The sequence below is a fragment of the Sceloporus occidentalis genome, unplaced genomic scaffold (assembly GCF_023333645.1).
Source record: "Sceloporus occidentalis isolate IW3139 unplaced genomic scaffold, rSceOcc1.0.p SCAF_1, whole genome shotgun sequence".
In the NCBI taxonomy this organism is placed as follows: domain Eukaryota; kingdom Metazoa; phylum Chordata; class Lepidosauria; order Squamata; family Phrynosomatidae; genus Sceloporus; species Sceloporus occidentalis.
In genome coordinates this window covers 157,254,301-157,277,058 of record NW_028316981.1, presented here as the reverse complement: position 1 = coordinate 157,277,058, position 22,758 = coordinate 157,254,301, and the positions used below count along the sequence as shown (strand labels likewise).

At 41.7% G+C, this 22,758-nt stretch overlaps 1 protein-coding gene across 1 annotated transcript in view; it reads right to left on the bottom strand.

Annotated features, from left to right (window-relative positions):
* The window catches only part of CA10 (carbonic anhydrase 10 (inactive)), a 442,916-nt gene that overhangs the window by 226,306 nt on the left and 193,852 nt on the right, over positions 1 to 22,758 (bottom strand). Inside the window, exon 3 of the mRNA XM_089478517.1 lies at positions 2,575 to 2,717. Coding sequence (XP_089334643.1) covers positions 2,575 to 2,717 — 143 coding nt within the window. The remainder of the gene's footprint in view (positions 1 to 2,574; positions 2,718 to 22,758) is intronic.

Genomic DNA, 22,758 nt, shown 5'->3' with positions numbered 1-22,758 from the left:
TTCCTGACTATCTTCAGTAATTGTTCCAAGTCTTTGCTATTTTCTTCTAGCACTATGGTGCCATCTGCATATCTTAAATTAATCATGTTCCTTTCTTCAATTTTCACACTTCCTTCCTCAGAGTGAAATCCAGGTTTGTGCAGAATGCATTCAGCATGCAAGTTAAATTGATAAGATAATAAAATGCAGCCCCTGCCTGACCCCCTTGGACAATCAGAAACCATTGCATTTCTCTATATTCCAGCCTAACAGTGGCTTCCTGTCCTGAGTCCAGCTTACCCATCAGGACAAGTAAATGTTGTGGCACATCCATTTGTGTAAGAGCTATCAATAAATTGTCATGATCTTCCAGGATCTATGAAAATCAAGATCATGATCACAACTGAAGGGTTTGCACCACATTAGTAGTGTTTTATTTAGGGGACAAATCAGAAACATGGATATTATTAAGACAACAGATCACACCTCCCTTGATTTTAAAAAAGAAAAGTTACTGCTAATCCCAATCCACCCATCTGGAGAAATCAGATGGGGTTCTGGATGCAGTGTGTCTTAATTGCCACACCAGTCAGTCACATTACTCCACCCACACTCACACATATTTTACTTTTTGAGTGCAGAAGATGTTGAGGGAGGCACTTTGCCTTCACAACTGACTTTCATGTAATATGAGGGAGAAGTGTTTAACTACAGTACTTTAAAAATACACAAACAACTTAAACTGCTTTTAAAAGATTAAGCCATAACTTTCTTCCAAAGAATTTACAATATGAGAATTACCTCTGAACTAAATTGTATTAATAAGTTGTCTTGCTTCACATGCACTGTGGTAGTACGGTCAAAACATTTTCCATAATTTTGTGAATCCATGTCTTCTCTCAGTACACACATGATAGGATATTCCTCACATAAACATCCACCGATGTTAAACAGATTCAAACATAAACATTCACCATTTTGGTTTCCACAACTCAAACAAAACAAATGAATGGCTTTCACTGAAAAGATATGGTTAAAAGATGGTGTCAGATGAAATCAGAACACTATGCTGTGGAATCTCTGGAGTTTCTTGCAATGTCCAAGTTACCGGTTGGTGTTATAATAATGAAATGCATTCTGCTATTAAGTGAACTGAACTACTGTCTAAATTTTGAGGCTCAGAAAGGATTTGAAGGAGATGTGATAGGCATGTAATTAGTTCAACAAAATACAAAACACCCTTTCTATTTCCATGGCTATTTGCAGGCACAGTGTGATACTAGCCAATAAGAGATCATGTAGTGAATGAACTTTACAACCAATCAGACTGGCTACATACTGGTGAGAGGAGAGGGAATGTTGCCTGGTTGACAAGGAAAGGAAGACATATTCCTGCCCTTCCAGTGGGTGGTTTCCCTAACCCCCTGCATACATGCATGCACACACAGTGCAAAGAGACATCTTCATCTCATCACCCCAGAGGTACAATGGAAAATACACTTCTCATATTCATTGTCCCACACAGTGTAACTAAAAGTCAGACTTCATAAAAAAGGTAAGAAAGTTAACACAAAGCCACTTCAGTTTAGAGCTGTCACTAATTAATTAAACATATGAAAGATCAGAACAGAATACAAAGATGAATACACTCTGTTCGATACCCAGGCTGTTAAACACTTCACTATATAAGTCCATTATAGGAAAAAGGCAGAGAAGGAATGCATATGACCTCAAGCAGGAATGTCTACTGCATATACTCGACTATAAGTTGGCTTTATGTACAAGTTGAGGGCACGCTTTGGGGCCAAAATTATGGATTTTGATATGACTTGTGGGTAAGTTGAGAATTAAACTTAGAGGTATGTAATAATGGGTGTAAAGGTTGAACTTTACTGTCTTCATACAGAAATAATTTTATTCAGATCCTTCTAAACCCAATTTCTCTTGGCACTTCTTTGAGGAGAAGCACCAAATAGGTGCCACCACTGCTATTTTCCCACCCAAGCAATCAAAAAAGCAACACGGTGGAAAGAATAGAGGGGTTTGTCTCTTCTTTTGGGTGCTCCCAGGATTAACTGAACCCTTTACCATTCACCATTCTACTCAGAGAAGGGGAAGAGTTAAAATATAGTACCATGGATAAGTCCCAGTTTTATGGGGTCAATTTTTTGACTAAAATTTCTAGACTTGTACATGTGTATATACAGTAAGATTCATTTAAGCTTTATACCTGATTTAATTTTCTTCTGCAAAGCCCAAGACGGAGAACAGGAATCTCCATGTCCAAGATTTAGACAACACTAATAAGCTACAATTACAACTTGCTTTATATAGAAATCTCTACATATTAATAATGAGCTCACTTTGTTGAGAATAGTACATGAGACACATCAGGGGCAATGATTAAAAAATCATTTACAGCAGTACATGTAGTATGGCTTGGCTAACAAAGAGGATAAAATGTGTACCACTTGTAAAACTAGGTGCTGGAGACCTACACTGACATTGAAGGCATAATCATCTTAGTGGAAAGACATTGATGTTAAATACCTCTTGCATTTATTTCAATAACTAAAGACATGCTTAGAATCTTACCTTTCTGCCCCCTGTGTTTATGCGAAGAGGAGTAAGGAAGGGATCAAAGATCATATGGCTGGTTTCTATATTAACTGGTGATTGCCGTTTTCCAACAGAGCAAAGATTCCAGGCTGAATTCACTAAGCCCCAAAAGGAAGGAACTGTAATACAAAAAAAGGAAAGAAAAAAGAACAAAGAGAAGTATTACTGAGAGAATGAAGAAAACACAAGTAATGATACTGTATGTCACACACATACACAGAAACAGTCAGCAAGCAATGTTAAAAGGAGGAAGGACCAAGAATAGATAGTATCTTTTAAAAGAGGAGTAATACACCAAATTCTTCACCATTTGCTTGAGTGAATGTTTCCTCCCATCTTTCCACAAAGTGCCTCTAATGACTAGAAAACTGTGGTTACTTGTACATTAGAAAGCAGTATCACAAAGAGCTCTGAGAGAATCCCATGTGATTTTATGGAACATGATTTTTTTCCCAAAGAAAGGTCACCATTATGTACTGCTCTTGCCTTTAAAAAAATGTGTGACTGGTACAGACATAAGCTAGATCTTAGAAAAAATATCGCTGTTTGACCAGTTTGCATCCGATCCTGATACAGCCACCATTTATTTGAAGAGAGACCTCTGAGGCCTTGTATGCACTGGCCAAGATATTCTGGAGGGCAGCCCAGAGTATCCTGGCCCCACAGCTACCTTGACCTGTGCCTGTTACCTTCATCTCTCTTCCTGTGCTACGGCAGCTATCTATATGGGCATCCCACTGCGCCACATGGCGTATCTGCTGCCACCACAGGTCGCTTGCTTCTGAAGTCAGAAGGAGGTGCCCAGCAATGAGCAGACTTGCACTGGATGCACTGGGTGGCCCAGTGGGGCACCAGAGAAGAAAGGTGCCATAGTGCCAGAACAGAAGGCTCTGGATCTTCCCAGAAGATTCAAAGAAATGCAGCTGAATGCTGCACATGCACAATTTTACAACATATCTGGCAAAATACAGTTCTCTCCAGTTAAATTCTTCCTCTGTTGCAAGTGAAGTCAGTTGCCTAGGGTCTGCAAGCAGAGAGGTTCCATGGTGCCAGAACAGAGGGCTCCAGATCTTTCCCGAAGATTCAAAGCAACAGGTGTATTTTAAAATTATAGTTTAATTGTGCTGCACATGCAGAATTTTAAAATTGTGCTGCACACTCACAATATTAAAACATATCAGGCAAAAATACAGCCCCATCCAGTTAAACTCTTCCTCTGATGCAAGTGAGATCAGTTGTTTTTCAGGGCCTGCCTAAATAAAGAGGTATTTATCTGCCAGCAGGAAAACAAGTGGGCAGGAGCCAGCCTTGTCTCCCTTGGCAGGGAATTCTATAGTTTGGGAACAGCCACATATAAGAAAGTCCTCTCTTGCACTATTCTCACCTAAGGCTTCCTCTAATTGTCTCAAGATCAAGTAGGATCATATGGGAACACCTGGGCATGCTTGCACAGGACACAACTTACAAGAACCTGCATTTAAAACAAAAACAATATGTCTATTGTGCTTGAGCTGCAGCTAGCTTCTTATTTCTTTCCTTCAAGGAAGTTGGTGTTAGATTGCCCTGTGATGCAGTAAAAAGAACAACCTCCCTGCACAGAAGCTGACTTTCTGAGTTTATCTTTGCTTGTCTCCCCCTCTTTCTCCCCTGGATTTCTTCCCTCAGACAGCTGGTGCCAGGACCAAACTGCATGTGACCTAATGACATATTTCTGTCCTCACATGCAAAGTTAATTTTCATTCATTGTGAGCATGGGACCTAGCTGGGTATGGCAATGGGTCAATCCAATGGTTCGCAGACTATTTATCTCTGTGACACCCATCCTCTGTGACATGGAGGATGTCACCCCCACAGTTGTCATAGTATATGAATTAAAAAAAGTTTATTTAATGTGTGCATATTCACACACACACACACACACACACACACACACACACACACCTGTTTTAATATTCATAAGGAAATAACTTTGGTCAAATTAGAACAGTTTTATTTAAATTAATTCAATACCTGACAACACAAAATAATATTTTAGCTGTGATCCCTAACCTGTTGAATAAGTGGGAGAACAAACAAGCAGGGGGGAAATTACCATGATAAGCAAACAGTGTCTCAAGTACCAAGGAGATGACACTATGGGGGTGGGGATGGAGGCACTATATAAGCATGCCAAGGAAGAAAAGTGTTTGGCAGGAGGAGGTGCTGCCACAGAAATGTGCCAGAAAGAGCTGCCAAGTGGGAAGAGTGATTTGCTATGTATTTTATATGTATTATCCTACTAGAAAGGCCCCTTCCCCACCACCACTCCCTTTGTGTCATGTCTTTTTAGACTGTAAACCTGAGGGCAGGGAACCGTCCAATTAAAAAGATTGTATGTACAGTGCTGTGTAAATTTACAGCACTTTATAAATAAAGGTTAATAATAATAATAATAATAATGCAGGAACAACAAATGCAAGAGAGAGGAGGGACAAATGTGACAACAGCCAGCATCAAATGGGATGAGTATTCTTCCACCTGGCTCTTGCAACTCCATGGTTTGGGCAGCAGCAGCAGCACCAACAAACAGAAAGAGCAACCCAAGCAATGTGGAGGCAAGGGTAGCTGCACGGGGTTTTGCATTCTCTCTGAGGCACTGCTTCTCCTTGCATTCTCCTTCCCTTTGGATATAGCTGCTCCTTGGATGGAACGGGCAACTGCCTCTCTCTCTCTACCCCCACCTTGTATGTAGATACAAATTTATAATTTAAAAAATGTTGCACCTACATGCATGCAGCTGATCCACACAGAGAGACACTTCCCAATGCCCGAAATCAAGCTGATCGTCCAGTCTCCAAACCTCTTTCAGATGAGAGGTTTATTAAAAACAAACAAGCAAACAAACAAAACAAAACAAAGAAGCCACATGCTATACATTCCATCCAAGGAGCAGCCAGACCCATATCCAGAGGGAAAATGCAAGGAGAAGCAGCAACTCAGAGACAATGTGAGACCCTGTGCAACTGCTCTTACCTCCATCTTGCTTTGGTTGCTCTTGTTGTTTGCTGGTGCTGCTGCTGCTGCTGTGAAGGCCCTGGAGCCAAAGTAGCCAGCACTGCAGAAGAATATTCATTTCATTCAGTGCTGGCTGTTGTCATTTCTTTATTTCCTCTATGTTGCGTTTATTGTCCCTGTGAATTATCCCTCCCACTTAGCACCTCCTTCTAGTACATTGCTGTAGCAGCACCTCCTCCTGCCAAACACCTTTCTCCCTTGGCATGTTGTATCTATGAGCTTTATCACACTAGTGAGATCCCGTGGAAAAATGAGATTTAAATGAGAATTAAATTAAATTTGAATTTAAATAGAACCCGCACATTTGGGAAGTTTATCACACCGAATTGCTGCTGAAATGACATGAAGTTAAACCAAAGTTATAGCGGAGAAAAACACCACCTTTTTACTTTTGGAATTTCCCAAACGTAAAAAGCTGCCATTTTTCTCCAGTTTAACTTCGGTTTAACTTCGTGTAATTTCACATTAACAGGGATGTCATGTGATAAACTTTGGGCATTTCTGGGTTTTCCCTAATATAACTCTCATTTAAATTCTGTTTTCCCACAGGATCTCATTAGTGTGATAAACTCCTGAGTGTATGTGTGTGCCGTGAATGAATGTTGCTCTTCCCTTTCCCCTTCTTTTTCCTGAGTGCACTTAAAAAATTTTTTTGAGCAACTCTCATGCCCCTCATGGGGTCATGCCCACAGTTTAACAAGCAATGAGTTAATTCTTTGCCCACTGTAGCAGTCCCTGTCTGGGTCAGGGTCCCTTTGCTTGCAATTTACATTGCAAAAATAAGTCCTCTTTGTGTCTTCTTCTTGTTTCGGAGGGATGGTGATACAAATTCATAATATGAATATAATGCAAAATGTTCCTTTCAACTTTGGTGGGCAATGACCTCCAAATCCTATTACTCCTCTCCCTTCAACAAAAAGAGGGCCTCAGATGTCTCTCTTCCTTAAAACAAGACTGGGGTGCATTACACATTCTAGTGTGCAACACTTGAAACTGACCTCCACTTTATTGTTTCTCCTCTTGATTTACACCAGTGTCTGAAATCCTCAGAATACACAGCTTTGCTGAAAGATAAAGAGGTTTCCAGTAAACCTCCTGGAAGCCCTAATCATGTATTTTCTCCTAGGGTGCCCTGCAGAGCTATGACATTAGAGTACCCTAAGATGGTTTACAATAGCACTATAGTGTTACAGGGCACTGACATCCTGAAATGTCTCATTTAGTGGTTCCAGAAAGCTTCCAGGAGACCTCCCTAAGCACTACCTATCTTTTTGTAATGCTGTGTATGTGTGCTATGTCGCTTAGCTTTGGGGGGTAAAGACAGAGGAGAGGAGAATTTTTACAAAGTGAAGATTAGTTTTCAAAGGTGGGCAGTCTTCAAAGGTGGCTATGTTTGGTGTGTGGGAAACAGTTCCAGACTCCCACATCAGGGAAAATATAATTGGTAATGTACAGAGGGCGCTCCCCTTACATGTAAGGGGGAATCTGCATATGCTTGTGGCCCATTAAAAACAATGGGGTGTGTGCTCGCGGCTTGAGGTAGTACACATGTCACGGGTGTGCGTGCCATTACTTTAATTAGCAGATGGCTTCCGCATAAGCTGGAAACCGCGTATAGTGCACCCACTCATGCCACGGGCACATTGTATTACTAATGTGTAACACAATACTTTCCATGTAATAAAACTGCCCAGATCCTGTTCAAAATTACAAGTAACCCAATGCATTTTATTGAATTGTGTTCCAAGCCTTGAACAGGCTCCAAGCAGGGATGGCTTAATATAGATGATGACACAGACAGGAACAAGGGTTCAAGCCCCTTTTACTACATTCTAGAGCAAGATCAGGGATCCCTGTACTAGCATTTTGTGAAAATGTAATCAGAGCTATAGTTACTTTGGCTCTAGATAACCTTGTGGTATTTGACTGGACAGTTCAGCCGGAAAAGAAGCAATTGCATATTACTTCTAGTGGCTATGGCTACAGTTATTCATAGGATTCTTTGTGAACTCGATATGCAACCCCCACTCTCTGCAATAGCTTCCTGTGTCTGCCCTGCTAAATGTACATAACTATTGTTTATATTGTCACCTGTGTAATGAGGCTTGTGATTGCAAAATAAATGTAAACATTTTAGACCCAAAACAAATGGGGAATTCAGCAAAGTTTTTTTTTTTTTTTTTGGTAAAGTAGTCACAAACATTTGGAACATTGTACATGAAACTAGCCTGCTTCACTGGTATGCAAGGATAAACTCAAAGCTGTAAAGAAGAAGGGGCAGGAGGGGATGTTTTGTCGATATTCAAATAAAGGTGAGCTGTGTGCTGTGAAATTCATCTCCCATGAATAAATTCATTAGCCCTGTTTTTTCTTCTACTTGCAGTGATAACTCTTGAAAATTTAATTTCTAGCTTCACTTCCTTTCCCTTGTGTTGATTTGCTGAGCCTTCTCTCTCTGTCTCTCCTCAGACGACAGAAGCAGCAGGTGAGCACAGAAACTGTCACTCTGCTTCCTGAAGCAGTAGAGATATAACAAAGGTGGAAATGTCACTGGTAGTAAACATCATTTTTTGGCTTAAGGTATATCATGATCTCCAGGAAAAAAAGCAATAGGTGGAGGGCATAACAAGTAACCATGTATCTTCATCACTTTCTTATCCTCAAACATGTTAACGAGATACAGAAATCGATATAAAAATGAATCACCATAGCACAGATTCAATTCCCTTCACCTCCAATGAAACATTTTTTTACAATCTTTAGTTGTGTTAGTGTTCTGCTGATATTTTATCTATGGTGGTGAAATATTCTCTAATTTTGCAAAGAATACATTTTGATATGCAGACAGAGTGCTTCCATAGTCCAACACAGAAAGGAGAACAAGAAGTTTAGTGATGGGCTACTAAATACAATTACTGGCCTGCACTGAGATCGGTAGGTTGCATGGTGTATTGGCTTAAGAGAAATGGACCACTAGATTTATTTGATAAAAAGAAGATCCTTAAAAATCTGATGATTCACCATATTTACATGAATATATAGTCTAAATGGAAAGTACACTTAGTACGCTATCTTGTTTTTAAAATAACTAGCATTCCTTGTCATTGTTTTTGCAAAGAGAAGGAAAAACTCTACTAGGCTCATAGTAAAGTAGAGCAATGAATTATGAGAATACATAGAAGCTAAAATATATTCCAGAGACCTACACCTATCAGGTATATAACTCTCATCTGCCTTCATGCAAACATACATTTTTCTAGTCAAATAAATAAATGTAAAATTCTAAATCTAACTGCTAATTCCTACTAGAAGAGACTCACTGAATCAACAGCATGCTCCTAATTTAGCATTCAGCAATTGATACAATGAGTGTATTCTAGCTGAAATTAGCAACTGGACTTGTCCAGAGATAGCTGTCTTGTGCCTTGTAATGGATAACAATTATATTTGTCTACGGTTTTTATTTTAAACATCAACACCTCAAAATTCACAAATTTGTTCATAAATTTAACAGAAAGAATTTGTCATTAAAATCAAAACATGGAACAAAATTACAGAGATAATTTCACTCACCTAAACAAAGGATTTTGAGTACTTAAGTGTGTGGGTTTGAATCTATGTGAATTCAATCATGCTTATAGTGTTGGATTATAAAAGGCACTCTCAATGGTGGCAGTTATTTGCTGGCAGATATGATTGTAACCTTCTCCACATACAAAATTGCTGAGCCTATTGAATCTGGATATTGCAGACATTTAAGACTTTCTTATGACTCTTTTTGGATAAGAACTTACTGAGATTCAGAACTTTTATTTATAAATCTGGCTGAATTAACTGATTATTTCAAAACAATACATGCAGGAGAAAGAAAAACAGAAAGGTATGTCCACTTCCACTTGCTAGGCACAAAATCTTCCAAGAACAGGTATCCTTTTGTGTTCATCACTTTTCTAGAGGAAAACATACCTACTGCCATATCAGATCCTATGTTGTGGAGAAATTTTAAAAGTCAGGCCAGAAAGAACTCTAGGAACATTTTCTACAGTATAAATCGTTTAAAACACTGAAGTGCAAATGAGACAATTTCTCAAGCTTACTTAGCTTAATGAATTACCAGGTAGGAATAATATACTGGAACTGCACAAAGTAAATGATAATGATGCTTGGGCTCAAGAGTTGGTGAAAAGACATGTGCCAAATTCTTCTAGTCCAAGTTTCAGAATTTCCTAATAATGTGAAAGTGCCTCCTTCTAAACTAATGGGTTGATATGATAGTAACATAATGACACTTTGTAATGTCAGTGCCACCAGTGATGGGAATGAGCTCCTGAAACTTGAAGATTCTGTTTGCTTCAACATAACATCAGCTGCCTCAACTATCAAAGGGCTATTTATGAATTCATTCTCAGAAGTACACATTCCACCTATCTCATGTCAACTCATTTAAGCAAGCTGAGGAAGTCACTGCAAATTTGCTGGCTTTCAGTCAGCAACTGTATAGATAAATATTACTCATGGTCAACTACAATGGCCAATTGGCCTTTCAAAAAAAAAAAATAGTAACATGGCTTACCATAAAAAAAATACAAAGGAATCCAATAGCATCTTTGAAACTGAGATGAATAATTTTTGAGCATAAGCTTCGCTGGATTTCAGTCCACTTCATCAAATGCATGGATTTACCAGTTAATAAAAATGATACATAGCCTTCCCCATAGAAAGATGGGGGAAAGTGTTTTAGGAAGCAATGGTTTCTGCTTAATCTTTTTCTTGGACAAATATGTGTTATGACAGCTGTAACCCAATGTATGGGATCATTCCATTCATTTCCATTTTAGCGCATCACTCAAATGGGGAGCAATGGGACTACACCTCTGCTTTGGCCTCTGATTTCTTCTTTGATTATAATGTTGTTGTTGTTGTTGTTGTTATTGCCATTAGTGTACATTTACCTTACAAGTAAAACAACAACAACAACAAAACAACCAGCCCTGACATAGGTGTATAATCTAAAATGTACATATACAACAGGGAGAAAGTAGTAATACTGTACAAATAAAACATTCAAAGACATAGACGTGTTAGTCTGGATAAGTATGCAAAGGGGTCCTGCACTACCTTTAAGACTTAACGCAACATGGAAACATAAAAACAAGGAGGGGAAAGGGAAAAAAAGAAGGAATGTAGCAGCACATTTAAGACTAACTGGTTTTTATTTTAGCATGAATTTTAATGGATATAATCCCACCTCTACAACAAGCATTCCTCAAGCTACAATACCTGCCATATGCAACAACAACAACAACAACAACATTAACAAGGTTTGTACTAATCTATTATGGAACAGACTAAAGACAAGAAATGGCAGAACCCCACTACTTGTCACATATGAGTACAACTCCCACCTGAGACCACCCAGACTTACCATCAATGAACTGCAACCTATTCTGGACAGTAATGCTGCTCTTCAAGAGCTCTTGGTGGTAGGCCTTTAGTGGCCTACAGAAAGCTTCCCAGTCACAAACAGTTACTTACCTACAGGAAGGAGATAGGTACAATACTGTGCCACAAATCCAGATGCCAACTGTATCTTCATATCTCCTGAGAACTGTCATAACAGGCCCTACTCACATCACACACAATATTAAGTACTTTAATCTATCATCTTCTGACATGTTATATGTCATCCTCTATCAGCACTCTACAATGGACAAACGGCCCAGTCTCTGCACCAGAGGATAAATGGACACGAATCAGATATTAGGAATGGAAATATAGAAAAACCAAATGAAGAACACTTCAATCTTCTTGGGCATATTATCTCAGAACAGCAGTCCTTGAACAACAACAACAACAACACAAAGCAAGACTGAAAAGCGAAACTGCAGAACTGGAATATATCTATAAACTCCTGTCCATTGACAGTGGGTTGAACAGAGACAATGGATTTAACAATAGTTAATACTCTAGCATCATGAGGTCTCTCTTGGCCAGTTTATCACATATCTAACCAGTATCATATTACAATCCAATAAATAGCTCCACTATTCCTATAGTTAAAAGGCTTTAGGCAATACTTACTTTGTCCTTCAACAACCATGATTAAAACTGAACTTGTCATGGCATCACCGTGCCCACAAGTTTTGCTATTAACACACAACTTCCTCAGTCATATGGATAAATGTCTGCCGCTAGGCATTTCACTCCATACAAGTGATGAAACAGAGTTTGGGGTGAAGCAGTCAGGCATGATAGAGTGACCTCTGGTCCCTTCACCTGCGACTGCTCTGCAATCAGCCAGTGACTGCAGAGCCCACTCTGAAAGCAGGCTGCCACCACAGTCCAAAATAAGCCGCTGGCAAGGAGCAGACTTTTGCCACTCCTTTTCCTGGCAGCTTCATCTGCACACCATGCCCCCAAATTGTCCGGAAGCTGCTCCTTTTGCCCTGTCTGTTCTGGGCCTTAGTTCAAGAAAGCATATGTTAACAGCCTATTTCTCTCAGTTAACTGCAAAGGTGTTAAAAGTCCCCTTTGCATACAAATATAAGACTATGCAATACAATTGTAGAACAAGTTATCCAACCAGTTATAATCATAGAGAACTCTTCTCCTTCCTCCTGAACATGAATTACTATGAGTGGGAGAAAGAAGGCATTTCAGTGAACTGTGTAGTCCAAATCTTTTCCAGTTCAATGTTTATTCAGAGAAGTAACTCTGTGGCAATCCTGCTACCACTGGTGTTCGTTGTATTTAGCTAAATTTCATATGGGGGATTTAAAGGCAAATTGCTGCTTTTAAACTCTCTCTCTCTGTGTGTGGGTGTGTGTGTATAATAAAAATGTACTATCTTGTACCCTTTAATATTTGGCAGTAAAACCTTACTACAAACAAGCTTCATTTATATACCGCTTCATACCACCTAAGCAGTGTCTAAGCGGTTTACACCTGTAAGCTAATTTGCCCCCAACAATCTGGATACTCATTTTAGCGACCTCAGGAGGATGCAAGCCTGAGTCAAGCTTGAGCCCTTTTTCTGGTCTTGAACTCGTAACCTTTTGAGTGAGTGGCTGCAATACAGGCATTTAACCACTGCGCCACCAGGACTCCTAGTGATATGTGATAAGTGAAAATGACACAACTCTTGTGAAACATTATGAAGAACACAAAAAGTCTTTCTGCCTACTGATGCTTTAAAACCAATGGACAGCAAAATAGATTCTGACAAAACCTGTTCACAAATGTGAGCCATTTACTTATTGTTTGGAACACCACAAAAATATGCAAATTAAAATTATTTTCTTTTTATATATTTGCAATATTCCAAATAGCAAGTAAATAATTCACATTTATGAACATTTTTTCCAGGATCTATTGTGCTGTCCTTTGTCATTATTGCAATCTGAGGAATTAATGATTTCTCAGAGAGATCTGAACAGCATGTATCCAATTTGGATTTAGCACAAACAAATACACTTACCAAAAATAGATGAGAGTGGGCTTTGCAAGCCAATTAAGCAATGAGTGCCATTAGTGAAATAAATTGGTTCACACTGTATAACAGGGGTGACACATGTAGATTGGTATAAGAAAGAAAGGAAAACTTTAGTTAACCACTTAGCCTCTTCTCCATCCTGCAAATTAAAAACATTTTATGTAAGGAGTAAAAAAAAAATATCAAAAAAATCAAGATGTGCTTCTCAGGATATTATACTACAAAATATAGCAACATATCCCTATAGTGGCCTGGAGACCACATTCATTCTCCCAGCAGGGTTTTTACTCCCATTTACACCCCACCCCCAGAGTCCCTGCTGTGCTGTTGATAAGATTAGTGGCCCAATGTGACAGCATAAGTGCCACAATGAAACACGGTGTGCCTTCTTTATACAATGCCCTACTATGTGGTGGGTAGCCTACTATTTGAAGACATCCTCTATCTTGTGTTTAAAGACAAAGAATAATAAAAAAGGAGAAAGGGGGCTATTTAGAAGTTGTCCAACCATAGTCAACACTCCGACAGCAGACTGAACAAGTACACAGCAAGGTGGTCACAGTCTTCCCTACCATAGCACACACAACTCTCAATGTGTGCTCGCTTTCACCCACTTATTTTGTTGATGACTAAATGGCCAACCAAAATGTACAGCAAGCAGCTTTTGAACAGAGCTGGCCAGACTGTAAGCCAGAGAATATTCATGTGTCTTTATATCTCATTGTATGAAGAGATAAAGTAACTGTAGCTCCTCATGCCCACTGCCTCCCATTTGCTCATCTCTTATGACCCAGAAATGCTACATATCAGCCAGAGGAGCAGAGAGACCAAAGAGTGGAGAGAGGAAAAAGCAGCAGGAGCTACAGCTGCTGCATCATGTTTAAAACTTATGAATATTCTGCATCAACCCTGTTTTTGGAAATGAGGCAAGTTTTGAAAGCACCTCACAGGCAAGGGCTTTTACTTTCTATACTGGTGGAGGGTACCTGGAAACCTTGGAGCTTATCACTCACCATTTTAAAATGGCTCTAGCCTCCTGAGCCTGAGCTGGGATGGGGGGTGGGGGGTGGAGGCAGGGATTGTTGCTCACAAAATCACTGCCGAATCGCTAGCCACCATTAGCCTGGGTGCCAGCTGCGCTCTACCAGCACTTCTTAGAAGTCGGAAAGCTTTCCTGGCAGTAATACTGGCGGAAAACATCATAGAATTGAAACAGTTACTAAGGGAGGTCAAAAATGAAAGTGCAAACACAGGATTAATGCTGAACATAAAGAAAACTAAAATAATGATCTCAGAAGAAATACATAAATATAATCTAGACAATGTGGAAATTGAAATAATGAAAGAATTCCTGTCCCTAGGATCCAACATTGACCAGTGTGGTGACTGCAGTCAAAAAATAAGAAGAAGACTAGGAATGGGTAGGGCAGCTATGAAGGAATTAGAAAAGATCCTGAAGAGCAAATATATACAACTGTAGTAAAGATAGAATCATCCAGGCCATTGTATTCCCCATCATCATGTATGGATGTGAGAGCTGGACAGTAATGGAAGCAGACAGAAAGAAAATACAGTAAATGCATTCAAGATATGGTGTTGGAGAAGAGTGCTTAGGATACTGTAGACAGGCAAAAAGACAAACAAATGCATCCTTGAACAGACCAAGCCAGAACTCTCCTTGGAAGCCAAGATAGAATCATAGAATAGAATGATAGGATGATGGAATCATAGAGTTGGAAGTCCACAAAAGCCATCCTGTCCAACCCCTGCCGTGCAGGAACTCACAATCAAAGCATCCCTGACAGATGGCCATCCAGCCTCTGTTTAAAGACCTCAAAGGAAGGAGACTCCACCACTCTCTGAGGGAGTGCATTCCATTGTCTAACAGCTCTTACTGTCAGGAAGTTCTCTAAAGCAGCAGAAAACAAGCTTGCTCCATCCTCAATATGAAATCTCTTCAAATATTTAAACAAGGCTATCATATCACCTCTTAACCATCTCTTCTCAAGGCTAAAGCTCCATAAGTCTCTTCTCATAAGGCATGGTTTCTAGACCCTTCACCATTTTGGTCGCCCACCTTTGGACATGCTCCAGTTTCTCAACATCCTTTTTGAACTGTGATGCCCAGAACTGGGCACAGTATTCCAGGTGGGGCCTGACCAAAGCAGCATAGAATGGCACTATTACTTCCCTTGATCTAGACACTATGGCCTGTTACAGACTGCCAAAATAAAGCTGCTTCGGGGCTCTTTGGAGGTATGCTGTTTAAATGATGCATGCATCCTAAGAATCTGGAAGCTGCGCCAAATCTGCACTCCAGTGCTTAGGAATGGAGTGTGGCTTTGGCGCGACTTCCAGACTCTTAGGATGCATGCATCGTTTAAACAGCATACCTCCAAAGAGACCCAAAGCAACTTTATTTTGGCAGTCTGTAACAGGCCTATACTTCTATTGATGCAGCCTAAAATCGCATTGCCCTTTTTAGCTGCCACATCACACTGTTGACTCATGTTCAACTTGTGGTCTACTAGCACTCCTAGATCCCTTTCACACATAGTCTTGTTCAGCCAGGTGTCCTCCATCCTATATTTATGCATTTCATTTCATTTCATTTTTTTGTCCTAAGTACTTTACTTTTCATTTCTCTGTGTTGAAATTAATTTTGTTATCTTTGGCTCAGCTTTCTAAGCTATTAAAGTACTTTTGAATTTTGATCCTGTCCTCTGGGGTATTAGCTATTCCTCCTAATTTGGTGTCATCTGCAAAATTAATAAGCATGCTCCCTATTCTTTCATCTAAGTCATTGATAAAGATGTTGAATAGCACCGGGCCCAGGACAGAACCCTGTGGGACCCCACTGATCACTTCTCTCCAGGATGAAAAGGAGCCATCATTGAGCACCCTTTGGGTTCGGCCGGTCTACCAATTACAAATCCATGTAACAGTTGCCTTATCTATCCCACATTTGACTAGCTTGTTTGCAAGAATGTCATGGGGGACCTTGTCAAAGGCCTTAGTAAAATCAAGCTATGCTATATCCACAGCATTCCCTTCATCTATCAATGGTTATTTTATCAAAAATGTAGATCAGATTAGCCTGTTTAGAAACCCATGTTGACTTTTTGTGATTATGGCATTTCCTTCTAAATATTCACAGACTCTGTTTAATTATGTGCTCTAGAATCTTTCCTGGTATTGGTATCAGACTAACTGGACAATAATTGTTGGGATCCTCCTTTCCCCCCTTTTTAAAGATAGAGACAATGTTTGCCCTTCTCTAGTCTGCTGGGATGTCTCCTATTCTCCAGGAGTTCTTAAAGATTATTGCCAATGGCTCTGAGATTAAATACTCTTGGGTGTAGTTCATCTGGTCCTGGAGACTTATATTCATTTAGATTAACCAAATATTCTTGTACTATCTCATTACTTATCCTGTGCTGAAATTCCCAGATTCTGTCCTCTGCTCCATTATCCTCAGGTTGAGCACCTTTTCCTTTTGTGAGAAGATTGAAGCAAAGAAGATGTTGAGTAATTCTGCCTTTTCTCTGTCTCCTATTAACATTTTGCCATCTTCTCCATGAAGTGGCCCTACCATTTCCTTCTTCTTGTTTTTGCTGTGAACATACCCCAAAGGGCCCTTTTTATTGTTCTTAATCTCTCTCGCAAGCCTGAGTTCATTCTGCGCTTTAGCTTTTCTGAATTTACCCCTACATGTGCTCGCTATTTGTATGAATTCTTCTTTGGTGATTTCTTCCCTTTTCCATTTCTTATACATGCCCTGTTTAAAACTTAGCTCCATTGAAAGTTCTTTAGTCATTCATCCTGGTTTTTTAAGATACCTCCCATTTTTCCTCTTCATTGGAACAGTTTGAAATTGTGCCTTCAGCATCTCTTTTTTGAGAAATGCACATCCATCCTGAACTCCCTTCTCTTTTAGTATTTCTGACCATGGGATCACTCCCAGTATCCCCCTAAGTTTACTGAAATCAGCTCTCCTAAATGTGTGTTTGACTATGCCTGGCTTCTCCTTTCCACTGTATAACAAATTCCAGGAGAACATGATCACTCCCACCTAAGGATCCCATCACTTTCACCCCAAGATGATCAAATTGTTGTTGCTGTTGTACTTTTGCCACATAATAAGAAGGCATGATCACTAGAGAAAACAATAATGCTAGGAAAGATAGAGGATAGAAGAAAGAGGGGAAGACCTCATGCCAAATTGATGGATTAAATAAAGGGGGGGGGAGTCATAGGCATAGGTTTGTAGGGTCTGAGTAAGCAATAGAAGATAGGGAGGATTGGGAGTGTCTCATCCACAGGGTTGCCATGAGCTGGAATTGACCTGAGGGCAGTTAATAACAACAAAGTTACATCCTGCTTGTTGTTAACTGCTCATGAATTGGCCCTGACTCGTGGTGACCCTATGGGTGAAACACCTCCTAAACCCCCCTGCCCTCCACTGCTCTGCTAAAGTTATGTAAATTCAGGTCTGTGACTTCTCTGATTGAGTCTATCCATCTGGCATGCAGTCCTCCTCTCTTTCTACTACTACACCACTCCAGCCCTGAAGCCAGAAGCCAGCAGCTAGCTTCCCCACACCATTGGGACTTTAAGCAGAGGCAAGGCAAAGGCAGAGGCAATAGCAGCTGAGGAAAGGGGGTGTGGCTTGGGTGAGACATTTATACCCTCCCCAAACACTCCTTCAGGAACACCACTCCAGCCCTGAAGCCAGAAGCTAGCTTCCCCACACCATTGGGACTTTAAGCAGAGGCAAAGGCAGAGGCAGAGGCAACAGCAGCTGAGGAAAGGGGGCGTGGCTTGGGTGAGACATTTATACCCTCCCCAAACACTCCTTCAGGAACACCACTCCAGCCCTGAAGCCAGAGCCAGCTTCCCCACACCATTGGGACTCCTCAAGCAGAGCTCGACGGCGGCGGTTGTGGTGGAGGGAGAGTTGCGGACGCAGTGGGTTCCCTTGAGGGCCCAGGGAACACCACCACCACCCTCCCAATTCAGTGGGCTTTGACCTTTCATCATCTCACCTGAGGCCAGGAATGTGGCAGGGGCGGCCATTGGAGTTGTGTTGGGGAATGGGAGGTATGGTTGGGATAGAGGGAACAGATGTTACAAAAGAAGACGGGATCGCTGTTTGAAAGCTATCCCGTCTTCAGTTCCCTCTGTTTCTCAGAATGGCTTGGAGAGCAAACCAATCATTCCACAGAACCTCACTCTGCTCCTTTGCAATGCCAGGTCGGTAAAAAACAAGACCCATATCATCCAGGACCTCCTCCTGGATGAAGATGCCGACCTGGCTTGCTTCACAGAGACCGGGCTGGGAGAGGATAACACTGTGATATGGGCGCAGGCCCTCCCAGCTGGGTACTCTGTCAGTGAGCAGGTGAGGGGAAGTGGGCGGGGAGGCAGAGTGGCTCTAGTCTATAAGAACCATCTGACCTTGGCCAGGATACCTGTCCGGAACACAGTCCATTTCGAGTGTATGTACCTTAGCCTGAAGACCAGGGATAGTTTGGGGATTTTGCTAGTCTACCGGCCACCCCGTTGTCTAGCAGACTCCCTGACTGAGCTGACACAGCTGGTCTCTGAGCTGTTGTTGGAGACCCCCAGACTCTTAGTTCTGGGGGACTTCAACATCCCGCTCGAGACCAGTTTAACAGGTGCGGCTCGGGAGTTCATGGAGACCATGACAAACATGGGCCTATCCCAATTGGTCAAAGGGCCCACACATTGTGCAGGTCATGCACTCGATGCGGTCTTCAGTACGGAACAGGAATATCCGTGGGCGGATGTGGTAAGTACCTCCGCATTGTCATGGACGGATCATTTCCTGGTCAAGACGAAATTTAGAGCCAATATCTGCCCCACCGGGGGTGGCGGACCCATTAGAATGGTCCGCCCTCGAAGGCTGATGGAGCCCATTGGATTCCAGACAGCCTTAGAGGGTTTACTGGTTGGGAATGCCGGTGATCCTGTCGATGCTCTGGTCAATACCTGGAACACTGATCTTAACAGGGCTATCGACACGATCGCTCCCAAGCGCCCTTGCCATCCCGCCCCAAATCGGAGGCCCTGGTTCACGCCAGAGCTGAGGAAGATGAAGCGGTTTGGACGACGGCTAGAGCGCAGGTGGTGGAAGACTCGACTCTTATCCGACAGAACTCGCCATAGGAACTTTCTTTGTTCCTATTGGGAGGCAATACGTGCAGCGAAGAGAGCCTTCTCCTCTGCACGTATTGCGTCTGCAGAGTCCCGTCCAGCAGAGCTGTTTAAGGTGGTGAGGGAAATGACGCAGGTGCCCCCTGCGCCAAATCCCTTACTTAACCCGACAACGGCCTGCTGCGACGCGTTTAACAACTTCTTGCAGACAAAATCTCTCAGATAAGAGCTGACCTAGATGCCACCGTTGAAACAGAGTCGACAGGCGAGGCGTCCAGTGACTCCGCCGATGTAGTCATACTGGATCAGCTCCAATCTGTGAGTACTGATGACGTGGACAAGCTGCTTGGTAAGGTGAGGGAGACAACTTGCCCTCTTGACCCTTGCCCATCATGGCTGACCGTCCGGGGGGGGGGGGGATGCATTGATGAGATTCCTCACGGATATCATCGGTGCATCCTTCAGGGAAGGACATGTTCCATCTTGTTTAAAGGAAGCAGCGGTTAGGCCACTCCTGAAAAAACCTTCCCTAGACCCCCTGGATATGAGGAATTATAGGCCAGTGTCATTGCTGCCATTTTTGAGCAAGGTGATCGAGAGGGCGGTTGCCCTTCAGCTCCAAGCTGTCTTGGATGAAACCGATTATCTAGACCCATTTCAAACTGGCTTTAGGACAGGCTTTGGGGTTGAGACTGCCATGGTTGCCTTGACCGATGATCTGCGTCTGAGCATTTACAGGGGGAGTGTGACCCTGTTGGTGCTCCTAGACCTCTCAGCGGCTTTTGATACTATAGATCATGGCATCCTCTTGGACTGCCTGAGGGGGTTAGGTATTGGGGGCACTGCTTTGCAGTGGTTCCGGTCCTTCCTCTCGGGCAGGTCTCAGAGGGTGCTACTCGGGGACTGTAGCTCCAGTAAGAGGTACCTCACTTGTGGGGTTCCTCAGGGGGCTATTTTGTCCCCGATGTTATTTAACATCTATATGAAGCCGCTGGGTGAGATAATACGGAGTTATGGTGCTGGGTGTTATCAGTACGCTGATGACACCCAAATCTATTTCTCCGTATCTCGTTCGTCGGCCTCGAATTCCGATGGCATCTCTTCTCTCAATGAATGTCTTCAGGCGGTAATGGGCTGGATGAGGAAAAACAGATTGAAACTGAATCCAGACAAGACGGAGGTGCTCATGGTAGCGGCCCCGAAACCAAGAATTGGGTTGCAACCTCCAGTCCTGGATGGGGTCACACTCTCCTCCAGCGACTGTTTTCACAGTCTGGGGGTGCTCCTTGACTCGTCGCTCCTGATGACAAATCAGGTAAATGCGACGGTCAGGAGTGCCTGTTATCAGCTTCGGCTGATACGCCAGCTGTGCCCTTTTCTGGAAGTAAGGGATCTCGAGACGGTTGTGCACGCGCTGGTAACCTCACGCCTTGACTTCTGTAATGCACTCTACATGGGGCTACCCCTGTGCTTGACTCGGAAATTACAGCTGGTTCAAAATATGGCAGCCAGGCTTGTTTCAGGAACATCTAGGAGGGACCACATTACTCCGGTTTTGAGGTCCCTCCACTGGCTGCCTATCAGCTTCCGGGCCCAGTACAAGGTGTTGGTTATCACCTTTAAAGCCCTAAATGGCTTGGGTCCAAGCTATCTCAGGGACCGCCTCCTCCTGTACAATCCTCCCCGCGCTCTCCGGTCCTCTGGGAGGAACTTACTACAGCCTCTAAAATCTAGGCTTGCGGCGACCTCCCAGAGGGCATTCTCTGCTGTCGCCCCCAAACTCTGGCACGACCTGCCGGATTAGATCCGTCAGATAACATCATTAGACAACTTTAAAAAGGCGGTCAAGACGGATCTCTTCCGACAGGCCTTTCCAGATTAACCATCCCGGCCCAGGTTCCCTGATTCCCTCATTCCTCCCGTGGCCCCATCTTAGTGATGGTTGAGGATCAACAGAGGGATATCAGGGTTTTAGTTTGAGTTTTTAACTGTTGTTTTTATGAATTGATATTGTGTTTTAATATGTTAGACTGTTTAATACTGTCTTAACGGGGGGAGGGATAAAGTGTTTTTAATTGTCATATTTTATATTTTACTGTTGTTAACCGCCCGGATTGGTTTGCCAGAGGGCGGTATACAAATAAATATTATTATTATTATTATTATATTATTTTCTAGCATTATTGTTTTTTTTTTCCTAGTGAGTCATTTCTTTTCTTGATGTGGTCAAAGTACAACAGCCTCAGCTTCATCATCTTGGCCACTTGTGAGAGTTAAGGCTTGATCTGTTCCAGGACCCATTTATTTATCTTTTTGGCTATCCACGGTATCCTTAGTACTCTTCTCCAGCAGATCACCTCAAATGGGTTTAATAAGAAAATTACAAAAGAATATCCCTTGATCATAGAGGTGTGGAGGAATGCATATATATATATTCAGGCTGTTTCTTGACTGGCTTGCTCTTTATTCTTGTTTTAATTTTTTGGAAGGGGGGATAGGGTAGAGACATTGAAATAATTTTTCAAATTTTGTTTTAACAATTGCAAGCAGCTGCAAGAGTGCCAGGAAGCTATGAAGTGATGTAACGAATATAAACGATAAATAAAAATGAAATGTACAATCTGTTCTAACATTTGTTAATCATCACTGTTAATGCAATAATCACTGCTGAATTTATTTATTTATTTATTGTATTTGGGTTTCTTCTGCCACCTCTCCAACCTACACATGGAAGCAAATGCAAAGTAATTTTCACAATGCTTTATGGATCTAATGAAGGGACTAATACAAGCAACCTTTGTTTGTTTGTTTGTTTCTTTTTGGTGCTGCAAGATTCTTATGTTTTTGCTGCAACAGAATACCCTATCCTCCTGAACTGCTGGTGTGTGTGTGTGTGTGTCTTAGGAAATGTTTCATCTTTAGTAAACAAAGCTCTCTATCTCACTTCAAAATCTATTCAGCGATCTGATAAGATCTGAAATATACTCTCTCTCATCTGTGTGGTGTCAGTGTGACATTTTCCCTTTTTTATACATGACAGTTGTTTGCTATATCTAGGGATAACAGCGCAAAAAGCAATATTGCAGGACAGAGGATGTAGATTATGTCCTTGAGAGGGAAGAAAAGCCTTTCTGTGTGAAAACTGTTCAACAACAGAATTACATGTGAAGGTTGTTGAACCCTGGCTTGTAGGCTGCCAAGAAAAGGCTAAGAATGGTCTTAGCCAGATCTAGTTCCATTCTGTGTCTCATAGCAAAATGCATTAATGTAAATGAAAGCAGTAATTTAAGTATGGGATTAGGTATGGTAGTTATGCTTAAATGAGAGGTTGGAAGAAACTGACAACAAATAAGACATTACTCCCTATTAATGACTGTTTGGAATAATGAAGCTGCAACTAAGGTTTCGGTCCATATGGCCCAGGATAACCTGTGAGC